Source organism: Brachyhypopomus gauderio, chromosome 14 (assembly GCF_052324685.1).
Source record: "Brachyhypopomus gauderio isolate BG-103 chromosome 14, BGAUD_0.2, whole genome shotgun sequence".
Taxonomy (NCBI): Eukaryota; Metazoa; Chordata; class Actinopteri; order Gymnotiformes; family Hypopomidae; genus Brachyhypopomus; species Brachyhypopomus gauderio.
Genome location: NC_135224.1, coordinates 3,185,333 through 3,201,419, shown reverse-complemented (window position 1 = coordinate 3,201,419; position 16,087 = coordinate 3,185,333). Strand labels below are relative to the sequence as shown.

General features: G+C 52.0%; 2 protein-coding genes across 2 annotated transcripts in view; both read right to left on the bottom strand.

Annotated features, from left to right (window-relative positions):
• Nucleotides 1–78: 78 nt before the first annotated feature.
• tubb2 (tubulin, beta 2A class IIa) lies at nucleotides 79–4,060 on the bottom strand. Its single transcript, XM_076972486.1, has 4 exons — nucleotides 3,890–4,060; nucleotides 3,268–3,376; nucleotides 2,288–2,398; nucleotides 79–1,940 (listed from the first exon to the last, which is right to left on the bottom strand). Exons 1-4 carry the CDS (start codon nucleotides 3,944–3,946, stop codon nucleotides 844–846), a joined length of 1,374 nt encoding a protein of 457 aa, XP_076828601.1. The 5' UTR covers nucleotides 3,947–4,060; the 3' UTR covers nucleotides 79–843.
• A 5,183-nt stretch (nucleotides 4,061–9,243) lies between these two features.
• LOC143474460 (solute carrier family 22 member 23) overlaps nucleotides 9,244–16,087 on the bottom strand; it is a 41,613-nt gene continuing 34,769 nt past the window's right edge. Inside the window, exons 9-10 of the mRNA XM_076971921.1 lie at nucleotides 15,151–15,274; nucleotides 9,244–14,097 (exon numbers count right to left, since the gene is read on the bottom strand). Coding sequence (XP_076828036.1) covers nucleotides 12,849–14,097; nucleotides 15,151–15,274 — 1,373 coding nt within the window. The 3' untranslated portion in view covers nucleotides 9,244–12,848. The remainder of the gene's footprint in view (nucleotides 14,098–15,150; nucleotides 15,275–16,087) is intronic.

Genomic DNA, 16,087 nt, shown 5'->3' with positions numbered 1-16,087 from the left:
TTTGAACCTAAATGAACCCCACCCCCCATGATTATTTGGTTTCTGTTATGGGATAATTTGTTGATTTTTCTCGGACACGTTTGTTTGTATGGACCAATCATGGATGTTTTTCTGTGGTAGAAACACTACAAGATTCTAGAGGCCGATTTTTGGCTCCTTGGATAGATCAATGCAATTAAAGTTTTATTTTGAAATTAAAATATTGAGCTGTTGTAACACCTGCGTTTTTGCATGTATTTATTTATTACAGTTTACACTGTGCCTCCAACTCCGAGAGACGAGAGCTCCGTCAGCTTGGTGCAGAATGCTCTCGTAAAACGGAGTTTGTGGATGTCCGTATATATCCATGCTACAACTACATTTGTAGTTTCGACAACTAACCAAGTTTCAGATTTTCGCCCAGTGATTTGTAAAGTGAACGGGAAGACTGACATCATACTGAGACTGAGCACAGTGGTGATACGGTTGTTGTGAAGTGAACAGGAACACAGTGTGAACATGATTTGGTGATACAGGTTTATTTCAGTAGGCAAACCGTTACATGGTGGTTGTGGTTTGGGGTGGATTACAAAATTCACATATTTCGGCAAAGAACTGATGATCTGACGAATAGTCATTTGTATCGTTGGGGATCACTGTTTTCATCAGTAGCACCTTTGGACTAAACACTGAATAGGCTGTGATATTACCAACCTACTGTACTCTGATGTACAGAACACTGATCTACAAAATGAACAGAACACTGGAGACGTGTGCTTTAGAAAGGACGGATTAAACGAAAAACAGTTTAGATTTACTATTGTGAATGTTTACCATCTAACTGTTCCTCGTTAGACGGGTGGCTCAATGCCGAACGTCTTGGCGAGCGTCCTGATGGGTGACTTCCTCGTCCTCTAGTTCGTCTTCCTCGTATTCGCCCATCTCGTCGGCCGTGGCGTCCTGGTACTGCTGGTACTCGGACACCAGGTCGTTCATGTTGCTCTCGGCCTCGGTGAACTCCATCTCGTCCATGCCCTCGCCCGTGTACCAGTGCAGGAAGGCCTTGCGGCGGAACATGGCGGTGAACTGCTCGGAGATGCGACGGAACAGCTCCTGGATGGCCGTGCTGTTGCCGATGAAGGTGGCGGACATCTTCAGGCCGCGGGGCGGGATGTCGCACACAGCCGTCTTGACGTTGTTGGGGATCCACTCCACGAAGTAGCTGCTGTTCTTGTTCTGGACGCTCAGCATCTGCTCGTCCACCTCCTTCATGGACATGCGGCCGCGGAAGATGGCGGCCACGGTGAGGTAGCGGCCGTGGCGCGGGTCGCAGGCCGCCATCATGTTCTTGGCGTCGAACATCTGCTGCGTGAGCTCGGGCACGGACAGGGCGCGGTACTGCTGGCTCCCCCTGCTGGTGAGAGGAGCGAAGCCTGGCATGAAGAAGTGCAGGCGGGGGAACGGCACCATGTTGACAGCTAGTTTGCGCAGGTCGGCGTTGAGCTGGCCGGGGAACCTCAGGCAGGTGGTGACCCCGCTCATGGTGGCCGAGACCAGGTGGTTAAGGTCTCCGTAAGTGGGCGTGGTCAGCTTGAGCGTGCGGAAGCAAATGTCGTAGAGAGCCTCGTTGTCGATGCTGAAGGTCTCGTCCGTGTTCTCCACCAGCTGGTGCACGGACAGCGTGGCGTTGTAGGGCTCCACCACCGTGTCGGACACCTTGGGCGAGGGCATGACGCTGAAGGTGTTCATGATGCGGTCCGGGTACTCCTCACGGATCTTACTGATGAGCAGGGTGCCCATACCAGACCCGGTGCCCCCGCCCAGCGAGTGCGTCAGCTGGAACCCCTGCAGACAGTCGCAGTTCTCCGACTCCTTTCGCACCACGTCCAGCACAGAGTCCACAAGCTCCGCCCCTTCTGTGTAATGACCTTTGGCCCAGTTGTTTCCAGCCCCACTCTGACCTGAAATGACCCAAGCAGTGACTCAGCAATGATTCTTGCTTTGACCTGTTCTCGCTAAACCTGATTTGAGAGTGTCTGCTTTAACTTCATCTTATTACAGCATCTTTTGTGGGAGTCATAACTGCCCGCCTTAAATCTGCAGTGTCATCCTCTGACTGTCAAAGCTTCAACATGGCTGCATTCTGAAACCTCACAGCTAGGACCAACAAAGCAAACATCTCCAGCCTACCTGCAGAAGATTACAAAGTCCTTCAAATAAGTGTGGGCTGAACTGTTGGAGCTTAAGCTGTACAACATAACTACGGTCCAACTATCAGTTTCCTCATTCAGGTAAGTACTAAACCTACCGAATACAAAGTTATCTGGCCTGAAGATTTGTCCAAAGGGTCCAGAGCGAACCGAGTCCATGGTACCAGGCTCCAGATCCACCAGGATGGCCCGGGGGACATACTTGCTCCCTGCAAGAGGAGACAGACATGAGGGGGTGAGAAATGTCTCGTATAATGAGAATTGCTTCCTAAATGGGAGGGGTGTCTGCTTATCTGGCTGTTGGCATTAGCTAGACAGCTGTACCCTGTGCTATCAGATGTCCTATTTTCAAGAGATTCAGTGTTCGCTCCCCCAATGCAGTCCGGTCAATTTATTCAAGTGTAATCCTGGATGAGTAACGCTGCAGCTATGGAGGAATGTAGACCTGTGGATGAGGTGACTAAGCAAGTTAAACGCCTCCCTGTCGGAGCCTGGGGGGGGGGGGTGTGAGTCTGGTCTCCTGACTATTGCCACTGTTATTTCATCAGGTTCACAGACTGCAGATGCACAAATCTGTTTAGCACCGTCTTACTCTATTTTTGTCGATGACAGCAACTTTGTGAGGGAGAAACTGCTGACCACGAATGTCTGTTTTTGGTATTGGACGTCATGCGCGCTCTGTGGTGCTCCGGACGTCCTGGATTACATCATAACCATCACAACATGCTCTTGTTTGAACCTTAATACGACTGACCTATTAATGTGTGGTATGAACCAGGAGAGTCTGTATATAGGGTATCACGTGGTATCTGGGTCACTAACGCATTCAGTAAAAGGCAGAAGTGCTTAGAGATGCAGTGGCTGATAAATTGGTGGTGAAGTGAACTGTGAAGCGACATAAACAGGACGGGGGCGCTAATGTCGGTCAACCAGCGGCGGTTCCGCAGTGAACACGCATAATGTAATGAACTATTAGTTTGGTTAACACAGCAGCTACAGACTGGTGCATGTGGCCTGGATCAGTAAACACCTCGTATTCCCACCTGGCACCGAGACCCGGGGTGGCCGCAGCTCTTACCCGAGGCTTCGTTGTAGTACACGTTTATCCTCTCCAGCTGCAGGTCACTGTCACCTTCATAACTCCCCGTGGCGTCGATGCCGTGTTCATCGCTTATAACCTCCCAGAACTGCAATGGAAATGTAATATAACCACGTTTTTGGAAGCGAGTTCGCACCGACAGCGCGTGTCCTTCAGCGCGCCGACATCGTCCCCCCCCCCCCTCCCCGGCATCCTCCCGGAGGGGCTGCGCACCGTGTCCGGGGTGTCCGACACTGCGTCTCACCTCGACCGCACCCACCCACGGACCGAACCGAGCCGTGGCGCAGTACCCCCCCCCCCCCCCCCCCACACTCACCTACGGCACCTTCACCTTTATTTTAGTCACGGAGAAACAGTTCGGTCATGATGGCGATGATTCGTGCTGAATCGCCACACCAACATCCAATAAAGAGACATGTCAGCGGTGATGTAAGATATTCAAATCGCGTGTGATGTGAAGTGATGGAAAAAATACAATTCGGGGTTTTTTGGGTTTTTTAAAAACTGATGCAGTGTCGCTCTACCCCCAATTATACGCAGTCCGAGTGCGCAATCAGAAAAAAAGTTATTCATGCAATGGAAAGAGCGCGTGAAATCTTACCTTGGCGCCGATCTGGTTGCCGCACTGCCCGGCCTGGATGTGCACGATCTCCCTCATTGCGCTGCTAAAGTAAGACGAACTCGGTGTTGGTGTGTCCGGTGGAGCGATGCTGTCGCGACCTGCGCCTGCTCCGCTCGTCAGTAGCGACTACATCCTCCGCGGACGCCGCATCCCACCTGGAGCACCCGTCATCTCCCACCTGATTGGCTAACGTCACATCTGGCCTGCATCCCGTCCACGACGCCGGCCAATCGGGGGCGAGCCGGCTGATGCAGTGGAGTGCTGCATAGTCGCGTCTCGCGCGGTGACGCGTGCGCAAGAGCGCGCGGGCCACGCCGGAGTGAAGCTGGTGCTGTTCGGTTCGGCGGTTGCAGTAGAAGTTGCTATAATTAAACACAGGAACAGCCGTGATCGTGTATTAGGTGGATGTATTATATTCATGCATCATACTGACGCTGGATGTGATTTTGCAGCTCCCCCTACGGATGTGGTATTGGTGTACTCGCTTATGTATGAGCAGCCGCAACAACGCAGCATAAAATAAACCGTTTCTACAGACGTGTTAAAGATCTCGATATTATTCTGGATCCTCTAAGACTAAGCCAGACGTACAGATGTAGCACACACGTCCTTATCTGCACCAGCAGGGTTAAAATCTATTCATATTTTTCATCTTTTAAAGGCACACACTTAAGAACTGATGCGACAGCACACACACACACAGATAGACGGACTATCCCCTAGAGATGATGGCAGCTGACAAAACAGACACGTTTATCTGGTAATCAATAAATAGGGACGTTTATTATGACACATTTCACATCTGGCGTATGTACAACTGCAATATCTGTGTTAAAACAAGAACACCAAAAGATGCAAAGTATTCTATAGGTAATTTATAAAAGGAGGTGTGATCCAGCTGGAGCGATATGTGTCTGACGGCTACTGTGCGTGGGCTCGGCCACGCCAGCCCTCTGGTCCGTCAATCTACGGGTGCCCAAGCCTGCCAAAAAGTACCTTTGCAAAAACATTTAGCAGAAATGAGTGATGCCATTTGGAGTAGCGAACGGAGTTCACGGTCTGACGAACAGAGATGAAGTGCTTCACCACACAGGGCTTCACACGGCTGCTGCTTCATCACCCCTCACTCCCCCTCTACTGCCCCCTCACCCCCCTCTACTGCCCCTCACTCCCCTCTACTGCCCCCTCACTCCCCCTCTACTGCCCCCTCACTCCCCCTCTACTGCCCCTCACTCCCCTCTACTGCCCCCTCACTCCCCTCTACTGCCCCCTCACTCCCCCTCTACTGCCCCCTCACTCCCCTCTACTGCCCCCTCACTCCCCTCTACTGCCCCCTCACTCCCCCTCTACTGCCCCTCACTCCCCTCTACTGCCCCCTCACTCCCCCTCTACTGCCCCTCACTCCCCCTCTACTGCCCCCTCACTCCCCCTCTACTGCCCCCTCACTCCCCCTCTACTGCCCCTCACTCCCCCTCTACTGCCCCCTCACCCCCCTCTACTGCCCCTCACTCCCCTCTACTGCCCCCTCACTCCCCCTCTACTGCCCCTCACTCCCCTCTACTGCCCCCTCACTCCCCTCTACTGCCCCTCACTCCCCCTCTACTGCCCCCTCACTCCCCCTCTACTGCCCCTCTACTGCCCCTCACTCCCCCTCTACTCCCCCTCTACTGCCCCCTCACTCCCCCTCTACTGCCCCTCTACTGCCCCTCACTCCCCCTCTACTCCCCCTCTACTGCCCCCTCACTCCCCCTCTACTGCCCCCTCACTCCCCCTCTACTGCCCCTCACTCCCCCTCTACTCCCCCTCTACTGCCCCCTCACTCCCCCTCTACTGCCCCCTCACTCCCCCTCTACTGCCCCCTCACTCCCCTCTACTGCCCCCTCACTCCCCCTCACTCCCCCTCTACTGCCCCCTCACTCCCCCTCTACTGCCCCTCTACTGCCCCCTCACTCCCCTCTACTGCCCCCTCACTCCCCCTCTACTCCCCCTCTACTGCCCCCTCACTCCCCCTCTACTGCCCCCTCACTCCCCTCTACTGCCCCCTCACTCCCCCTCTACTGCCCCTCTACTGCCCCCTCACTCCCCCTCTACTGCCCCCTCACTCCCCCTCTACTGCCCCCTCACTCCCCTCTACTCCCCCTCTACTGCCCCTCTACTGCCCCCTCACTCCCCCTCTACTGCCCCCTCACTCCCCTCTACTGCCCCCTCACTCCCCCTCTACTGCCCCCTCACTCCCCTCTACTGCCCCCTCACTCCCCCTCTACTGCCCCCTCACTCCCCCTCTACTGCCCCCTCACTCCCCTCTACTGCCCCCTCACTCCCCTCTACTGCCCCCTCACTCCCCCTCTACTCCCCCTCTACTGCCCCCTCACTCCCCCTCTACTGCCCCCTCACTCCCCTCTACTGCCCCCTCACTCCCCCTCTACTGCCCCCTCACTCCCCTCTACTGCCCCCTCACTCCCCCTCTACTGCCCCCTCACTCCCCCTCTACTGCCCCCTCACTCCCCTCTACTGCCCCCTCACTCTCCCTCTACTGCCCCCTCACTCCCCTCTACTGCCCCCTCACTCCCCCTCTACTGCCCCCTCACTCCCCCTCTACTGCCCCTCTACTGCCCCCTCACTCCCCCTCTACTCCCCCTCTACTGCCCCCTCACTCCCCCTCTACTCCCCCTCTACTGCCCCCTCACTCCCCCTCTACTGCCCCTCACTCCCCCTCACTCCCCCTCACTGCCCCTCTACTGCCCCCTCACTCCCCCTCTACTGCCCCTCACTCCCCCTCTACTGCCCCTCACTCCCCCTCTACTGCCCCTCTACTCCCCCTCTACTCCCCCTCTACTGCCCCCTCACTCCCCCTCTACTCCCCCTCTACTGCCCCCTCACTCCCCCTCTACTCCCCCTCACTCCCCCTCACTCCCCCTCACTGCCCCTCTACTGCCCCCTCACTCCCCCTCTACTGCCCCTCACTCCCCCTCTACTGCCCCTCACTCCCCCTCTACTGCCCCTCACTTCCCCTCTACTGCCCCCTCACTCCCCCTCTACTGCCCCTCTACTCCCCCTCTACTGCCCCTCACTCCCCTCTACTGCCCCTCTACTGCCCCCTCACTCCCCCTCTACTGCCCCTCACTCCCCCTCTACTCCCCCTCTACTGCCCCCTCACTCCCCCTCTACTGCCCCCTCACTCCCCTCTACTGCCCCCCTCACTCCCCTCTACTGCCCCCTCACTCCCCCTCTACTGCCCCCTCTACTCCCCCTCTACTGCCCCCTCACTCCCCCTCTACTGCCCCTCACTCCCCCTCTACTGCCCCTCTACTGCCCCTCTATTGCCCCCTCACTCCCCTCTACTGCCCCCTCACTCCCCCTCTACTGCCCCTCTACTGCCCCCTCACTCCCCCTCTACTCCCCCCTCTACTGCCCCCCTCACTCCCCCTCTACTGCCCCTCTACTGCCCCTCACTCCCCCTCTACTGCCCCTCTACTGCCCCTCACTCCCCCTCTACTGCCCCTCTACTGCCCCCTCACTCCCCCTCTACTGCCCCTCACTCCCCCTCTACTGCCCCTCTACTCCCCCTCTACTGCCCCTCTACTGCCCCCTCACTCCCCTCTACTGCCCCCTCACTCCCCCTCTACTGCCCCCTCACTCCCCCTCTACTGCCCCCTCACTCCCCTCTACTGCCCCCTCACTCCCCCTCTACTGCCCCCTCACTCCCCCTCTACTGCCCCTCTACTGCCCCCTCACTCCCCCTCTACTCCCCCTCTACTGCCCCCTCACTCCCCCCTCTACTCCCCCTCTACTGCCCCCTCACTCCCCCTCTACTGCCCCTCACTCCCCCCCACTCCCCCTCACTGCCCCTCTACTGCCCCCTCACTCCCCCTCTACTGCCCCTCACTCCCCCCTCTACTGCCCCTCACTCCCCCTCTACTGCCCCTCTACTGCCCCTCACTCCCCCTCTACTGCCCCTCTACTCCCCCTCTACTGCCCCTCACTCCCCCTCTACTGCCCCTCACTTCCCCTCTACTGCCCCCTCACTCCCCCTCTACTGCCCCTCTACTCCCCCTCTACTGCCCCTCACTCCCCTCTACTGCCCCTCTACTCCCCCTCTACTGCCCCTCACTCCCCTCTACTGCCCCTCTACTGCCCCCTCACTCCCCCTCTACTGCCCCTCACTCCCCCTCTACTCCCCCTCTACTGCCCCCTCACTCCCCCTCTACTGCCCCCCCTCTACTGCCCCCCTCACTCCCCCTCTACTGCCCCCTCACTCCCCTCTACTGCCCCCTCACTCCCCCTCTACTGCCCCTCTACTGCCCCCTCACTCCCCCTCTACTCCCCCTCTACTGCCCCCTCACTCCCCCTCTACTGCCCCCTCACTCCCCCTCTACTGCCCCTCTACTGCCCCTCTATTGCCCCCTCACTCCCCTCTACTGCCCCTCTACTGCCCCCTCACTCCCCCTCTACTGCCCCTCTACTGCCCCTCACTCCCCCTCTACTGCCCCTCACTCCCCCTCTACTGCCCCTCTACTCCCCCTCACTCCCCCTCTACTGCCCCTCTACTCCCCCTCACTCCCCCTCTACTGCCCCTCACTCCCCCTCTACTGCCCCTCTACTGCCCCTCTACTGCCCCTCCAGAAGCCCCAGGCAGGACCCTGAGCTACGCCACACCCCAGTGTAATGAGACTGTGTGCTCGGCAGCAGGTGGATCTGTGGGTCAGTGTAGCAGTTAGCGGCGACCCGGATGTTAGCGGCGACCCGGATGTTGCGGCGACCCGGCACTGAATCAAACCAGGAAGTACATCCAGCAGAAACCATTTTCTGTATATTGCTTAATTTATTTAACTTTCATCAAGAAAACAATTACTGTGCTCTTAGGAGATACTGAGAGGTTTAAGACTTTATCTATGGTTCTAACATACTCAGGTTCAGTCTGACCATGTTGGAGAACCATAGTGCAGTGACTCTCATACTTAATATAGTTAACACAGGTGATGACCTGTACTAAAACTCATACTGGAGGTTTAATGAAAGCTTTGATTAAAGTTTCAATTGTTTCTAATAGGCTGGAATTGGCCTCGCCATAAAATTAAACAGCCATTGGTTCCCTGGATGGCAAACAGGAGCAAACCTTTGTTTACACTCTTGATCTTTGTTTATACTCTTGACATACTGTAATTTGACTTGACATGCTAGATGAGACATATTTGTTTGACTTATTCCAGAAAAAATGTTCTACATCTCCACTTAATACCCAACCACACACTTTTTTGAATCTATATTTATTTTTTTCATTCCAAACCAAACTGCTAAGGACAAGACAACGGACTCCAGTTCACACAACGGTCTGAGGTGTTTAAGCTTTCATCTTTATTTACCATCAACCATCATGACGAAACTGCTTCATTACTGAAGTCAGTATTTCTAACACAAGCTTCAGGAGCCTGAAGCTACACAAACAACACCTTTACAGGTATGAACACCTACACACACGCTTCAAGCTACAGAGTGAACACCTGAACACAGATTAACACTGCTCGGACGGTGCTGACCTATAGGAATGCACTACAGCTAGAAGCATTCTGTCTGTGGACTTCCAAAACACATCTCCACACAACCACTACTGTGATGAGGAATCTCACACTGGCATGAGGAGCTGGAAACAGAGCCTCAGTCCTGTGGGCTGTGATGTTTGGGATCTGTCTATATCCACTTCTCACAACACTCCCAAGATTTGCTCAGCAAACCGCGCAAAGTTCACCGATATTCTACCATCAATATTCAGTGTCAAATTTGATCATTATGTTGCTTTTGATTTGTCTCTGCTAGAGGCAGAGTTTCAAACTAAAAGAAATGAGCAGAGGTGTATAATCCAGGTTCAGAAAGTAAAAGTCCTCACCAGGATTTTGCTCAAGCTTGCTAGATTTTCTAATTAGTGCAATCCAGGTAAAATGAGTGGAATCAACACAATCCAGGAACCCTGAGCAAAATCCTGGGGAAGACTTTTACTTTCTGAACCTGGAAATGACACCTCTGGAAATGAGGGAATACTTGGTTATTTTTTAATAGTCTGTTTATATTACACAGTTTAACAATCAGTCATCAGAGTTCTGATGTTAATATCATTATTATATAAAAATAAGTGGAAACAGAGCTGTTCCTTTAATTTAATTTAATAAAAGCAACCTATCTTGTCACATTTGGACATAAGGGTCAAATGTTTATTATTGCTTTAACACTAGATGTGATCTGTATATATTTTAAATGTTTTGTTGTTATTTTGAAAATATGATTGGTGGAATTAAGCAACTACACAAAATTCCAGGAATGAGAAACACTGTGTGGATTAAATTTAACTTGCTATTTTTTAAACTTCCCTTTTTGTAAATACATTTTCATGCTTTCTTTTCAGGACCAAGTGTGTGTTTCACAGTGAGAGGGAAAGTTGAGTGGATGGTGTGATTACACCACTCTGAAAAGCAGGTTTCTGTTTTCTGGAGCACAGCAGAGCAAACTGCAAGCACAACTTTAGCCACGCCTGCTACCTTATGGCCCCTCCCACCAGCACACCTGTCCAGCACAGCTGCAGGCCTGAGATTAAACAAACACCTGCGTGAACTGCCACGGACTGCAGGACTTCTTTCAAATTTGGGATTAGGGTGTAGGATTTAGGGTTCAGGGATTAGAGGTTAAGATAACCCAGTCAGAAGCCCTTATGAAATGGGGAAGTCACTCTATTTATTTTGAGAACAGGTTTGATGGGTTTTGGTCACTGGGTGGGGTTCAATATAGAAATGTTTGTATTACACATTTGTTCTGTAAGTGTGCTCGTTTAAAACACACTTATTTTGCATTTTCAGTGGATATTAACATATCTAACATCAGTAGTAGCATTGACCGTTCCCCTTTAATAATATACATAATTTACAAACCACTCTTACAGATGCAAAACACCTCATGGAACTGGATTGTAACTCATTCAAACACTCACTCACTCACTATTAGCAAGCAGAAATTCTCCACAAGATGGCACTGTAGGCACTCTAGTAACATTAATGTGCATCGGAACCATAGACGTTTAAACTGGAACGTTGCATCAATGACACTGAGTCCTTGTTAAAATAATAAAAAATTAAACAAAATCCATAGTTTGAAGTTCACACTAAAGCACTTGCACATATTGTATGTAAATATTTTAAATTATTTTTAGTTTTAATTTATTTATATGGCAAATTCATATAGGAAAGTTTTAATAAAATGTGTGTGTGTGTGTGTGTGTGTGTGTGTGTGTGTGTGTGTGTGTGTGTGTGTGTGTGTGTGTGTGTGTTGGGGGGGAAGAGTGTTTGGTTTCTATATGCAGCCTAAACTAAACAGATCTTCTGTTCTCAGTTTGAAGACTTTTTTTTACAAAACCATTTGTTAAGGAACTCTCCTCCAAATTCAGCCCACCGCTGACGTGTTATGTAAATCATTCAGGGACGACTATCTTGTTGCACAGGACGGGGCTTTGTTATGTACCAGTATAAATCATCAGCACAGTAATAAGAGATCTGGAAGGCGATCTAACACTGGTAGCAAATGTTTCTCTTCCTAGTTATGTTTTACTGAGCCTTTCAAAATAAACATTAAATGATAATCTTGTCCAGGCCATTTTACGGACAAGCATAGCACAGTCTCTATCTGCCTGTCCATTTGTTTCTGTTACTTTTGAATAAAAATGAGTAAGTTTGCAATTGGTCTAAAAATGCTTATAGCAATATGATTTTATATTGCTACTGATATATAGATGACATTTTCATGACCAGGTAAGATGCATCAAAGTAATGTTTGAACTTTAAGAATGAAAGGTCTAGAGGTTGCTGGAGGTTCTAGACTGAAGCTCTAGTCCAACGTGAAATCTTCTGGGTGTGGAGGTGAAAGGCTATTCACCTCCCTGGGTAACCAGACCTGCTTTAGGGTCTGTTTTGTAAGCCATGTTTACATTTATGGTACAGTTTAAGTTAGAGTTTTTTTTTGTGTGAAGTATGTTTTTTGTCATTTTTTTGTTTGTTTTAGGACTTTTTTTTTCTTTTTATTAATATTTATTTTCTTGCTTTGTGCGTATGTGCCAGGTCAGCTTGGGGGACCACCCGAATGATCACCTGTCCACCAGCAGACTTAAATGCACCTTCTTTGTTTGAGAGACTGCAGCTCCAATAAAGGCGATAGTGCAGCTTTCTCCGATCTTCCCCATTCGGAGTAACTCTCTCTATCCGCCCTATAACGCACCCTTCTTATTTGTATTTGTTTAATTAATTTAACTTTCCTAAAAACCACAACATGATAAGTCTATTTTAAACACAATATGTAAGTGTGCCTTAGTATGAACTTCTGGTATGTAGCCGCATTACCAAAGAGCACCTTACTGAATCTTCATATCATCATAACCAAGAATAAGTCAACGAGGACGCCAAATGTTTCTCTTTCTTAGAAACTATTGTTTGCCTTCCAAAGGATAATACACAGGAATCATCCCATATCCAATATTTTCACTGTATTAATCATGGAGTAAATTTCAATCGTAAGATTGTGAGTTCCTCTTGGCACTGTTCACAATGGATCACACTAGTTGTACCTGGACGCCTCGTGAAGGCACTTTCACAGGGTTTACACAGTCAGGCAACTCCAGTGTTATCCAGGTGTTCATTGGTGTTCTCGTTGATACCGTCGTCATTCACTACGTTTAAAAGCACCAATCAAAACTCTGGCTACTATGTGCATCAGTGCACCCGTGTCAGAGTGGGCGGTGCCTCTGGATCCCTCTGTCGGCTTACGGCTGTTTCCCTTTAATGACGAACCCTTTTCCCCACGATCACTGGTCTGCGCACGCAGCTGATTGGAGCCCTTGGCTGCCCCGCCTCCCTGCACCCAGCTGCGCTCTAGGACAAAAGCCCCAGCCACGCCACGCCACGCATCAGGAAGACGCCACCCCGTTAGCAGTGCCAGTGGTATAGTCCACAGGAAGAGACACACCAGAGTCTATGGGTGAGGAAACGGTCAAGTCCACTGTGAAGGGGTGGCCTGGTTCTGCAGCAAGGGGAGCAGAGGGGATCTCTAAGGGCGGAGCTTCAGTGGCAGTTGGAGAAGGAGTTTCTAAATGGGCCGAGTCCATTATGAAGTTCGGGGTTGAGGGTTCCAGTTCAAGAACTGGAGAATCTATTGGAGAGGAAGAGGATGGAGGATGAGGAGGACCTGACGATGAAGGAGCAGGGTGAAGTGGCACTACAGCAGCTTCTGGGGGGGTGGGGGTCGTAACATCATTAACTAATACAGGTGAGTGACCTGAGTCTGGAGAAGCATCATTTAGAAGGTGAGCGGGGGGGTCGTCTGTGGGGGGCGGTAAAATTACAGGGGGGGTTGAGGTGTGCAGGGGCACAGCGCCATCTACTGGGCCATCTGAAGAGTCTGTAGTGTCATGCCCGTCGTTGAGGGGAGGCTGGAGGTCCGTGAGGGGACACACACTATGGTCCAGTTGAGAGTTCATCTCAGGTGAGCTGCTGTCTGGAGGAGAATCGACGCCAGCGACGTCCGCAGCGGCCGACGACGGAGAAGGGGTGTGGTCAATCCCAGAAGGAGGCGGGGTCTGCATTCTATCTTTCAGCGGCGGCACGGCCACTGGAGCCGGACTCTGGACGTCGACGATCAGGTCAGGGAGAGAGTCGGTCCTGGTGGGCGGGGCAGGCCGGGCGCTGGCAGGGGTGGAGGTGTTGGGGACGGGTGTGCGGGGCGAGTCACGGGGGGACTTCAGGACGCAGAGCGCCAGCGTGTCCCCCTTGCTGCTGTCGGGCGGCACGGACAGGTCGACGGCGGAGGACGCGGTGGACTCCATGGTGGAGATGACGGTGGCGGCCGCCTCGTGCAGGGGCGTGCCCACCCGGGCGTACTCGCGGCTATCCCCCCTCTGCAGCAGGTGGCGCTGTTCTCCGGGCTTGCGCGGGGGCAGCAGGGGCTGGCGCGTGTAGGTCTCGCCGTCGGCCAGCGTCTCGGGGAGCGCCTGGTAGCGTGTCTCCGGCAGGAGCAGGATACAGATGATGCAGATGAGGGTGCAGCAGGCGAAGATCACGTGGTGGAGGAAGTAACCCTTCTGATTGTGCAGCTCCATGATGGGAGCCGTTAGCATCCCGAAACCCGCGCTGGCCAACACCAGACCCAGACCACCTCCCCTGCACCGCAGAGAAACAGGGGTTAACACACACACACACACACTTACACACACACACCAGACCCAGACCACCTCCCCTGCACCGCAGAGAGACAGGGGTTAACACACACACACACACACACACACACACACACACACACACACACACTTAAACACACACACACTTACACACACACACACACACACACACACACACACCAGACCCAGACCACCTCCCCTGCACCGCAGAGAGACAGGGGTTAACACACACACACACACACACACACACACACACACACACACACACACCAGACCCAGACCACCACCCCTGCACCGCAGAGAGACGGGGGTTAACACACACACACACACACACACACACACACACACACACACACACACACACACACACATACCACCACCCCTGCACCGCAGAGAGACAGGGGTTAACACACACACACACACACACACACACACACACACACACACACACACACACACACACACACACACACACACACACACACACACACACACACTTACACACACACACACACACACACCAGACCCAGACCACCACCCCTGCACCGCAAAGAGACGGGGGTTAACACACACACACACACTTACACACACTCACACACACTCACACTCACACATACACACACATACACATCCATGACTTCCTCCAATCCACGTGCAACACCGTATTTCACCACCAGAGTGCGCTATAACTTTATTATTTGGAGTACACAAATGAACAGTACACAATCAGAGGATCAGTGCTTATAGTGGATAATCTGCTTTTAGGTCTTTTAGACTCTGGCACATGTTCAAGTTCCCCCAGTAAGTCCTGTTCACACTGTCCTGTAATGTGTGAGGTTGGATGGTGGTGTTGGAGCGTTTGGAGCAGTGAACCCCCCCCCCACCCTCAATGCTAAAATGAAACCTACACCACTGTACTCAGACAATCCTCCCTTAGACTGAAAAACTACTGAGTCCTGAACTAGACTCAGAAATGCTTCAAAGGTTGTCATGCATTTTTCAGGACTGCCGTACGCTGTGGTTTGGCCGGGCTCACCTGATGACAGTGGGGGTGATTTCTGCACAAAAGAAGATGCTCAGATTGCTCACTGCGTGAGACGAAAACATTCCAATGATGGAGAAGGCCACAGAGAAGTTTGACTTCATGGTGTCCGATCGCTCTGTGCAGTGAATGCCCACAGTGACCAGGTCATTACAGCAGGGAGAGGCAAAGGAAGGAGGGAGAGAGATAGAGGGAGAGAGAGAGGGAGAGAGATAGAGGGGGAGAGATAGAGGGGGAGAGAGATAGAGGGGGAGAGAGATAGAGGGGGGGGGGGAAGACAGGAAACAGAACAAAAACATCAGGTCAGGGGAGTGAGTTCTATTGCAACACTCAAGATATGTTTGTTTACATGAACAAGACAATGATAAGAGACATTGTAAAGTGATGTTTAACTGCATTCTAGTGTGTGACCTCTGAACTGCCCTACTGACCCCTCACAGGACACACATCCTGAAGACATGGGAGCTGTTTGTCTCTGATTGAATCAGTTGTGTTGTCTCATGAGACACTGGCTGCCAACAGTACACGTAGTGGTGGAGTTACAGTGAGAACATTCTGCTCTTCACATTACAGATGTGAAGGACAACACGCCCGAGTCTGAGCAACACTCGGGGGACAAACAGGGAGATGTTTTTGTTAGAACTTCCATTAGAGCCACTGAACAGAATGAGGAAGAATCATTTAATCCTCTCAGAATAAAAAGAGCAGGCAGAGAGGATTAAACACTAACACACTGTTCACCAACACACTAACTCACCGTTCACCAACACACTAAAAACTAACATATTGTTCACCGACACACTCAACACTAACACACTGTTCACCGACACACTAAACACTAACACACTGTTCACCAAAACACAAAACACTAACTCACTGTTCACCAACACACTTAACACTAACTCACCGTTCACCAACACACTAAAAACTA

Bases quoted from the DNA above. Each gene is read 5' to 3' on its own strand.
- tubb2 (XM_076972486.1), bottom strand. From the start codon at position 3,946: ATGAGGGAGATCGTGCACATCCAGGCCGGGCAGTGCGGCAACCAGATC. The intron at 3,377-3,889 runs GTAAGATTTCAC...TTTCCATTGCAG, and splicing joins GCAACCAGATCGGCGCCAAG to TTCTGGGAGGTTATAAGCGA. The intron at 1,941-2,287 runs GTAGGTTTAGTA...GGGTCATTTCAG, and splicing joins GCCAGATAACTTTGTATTCG to GTCAGAGTGGGGCTGGAAAC.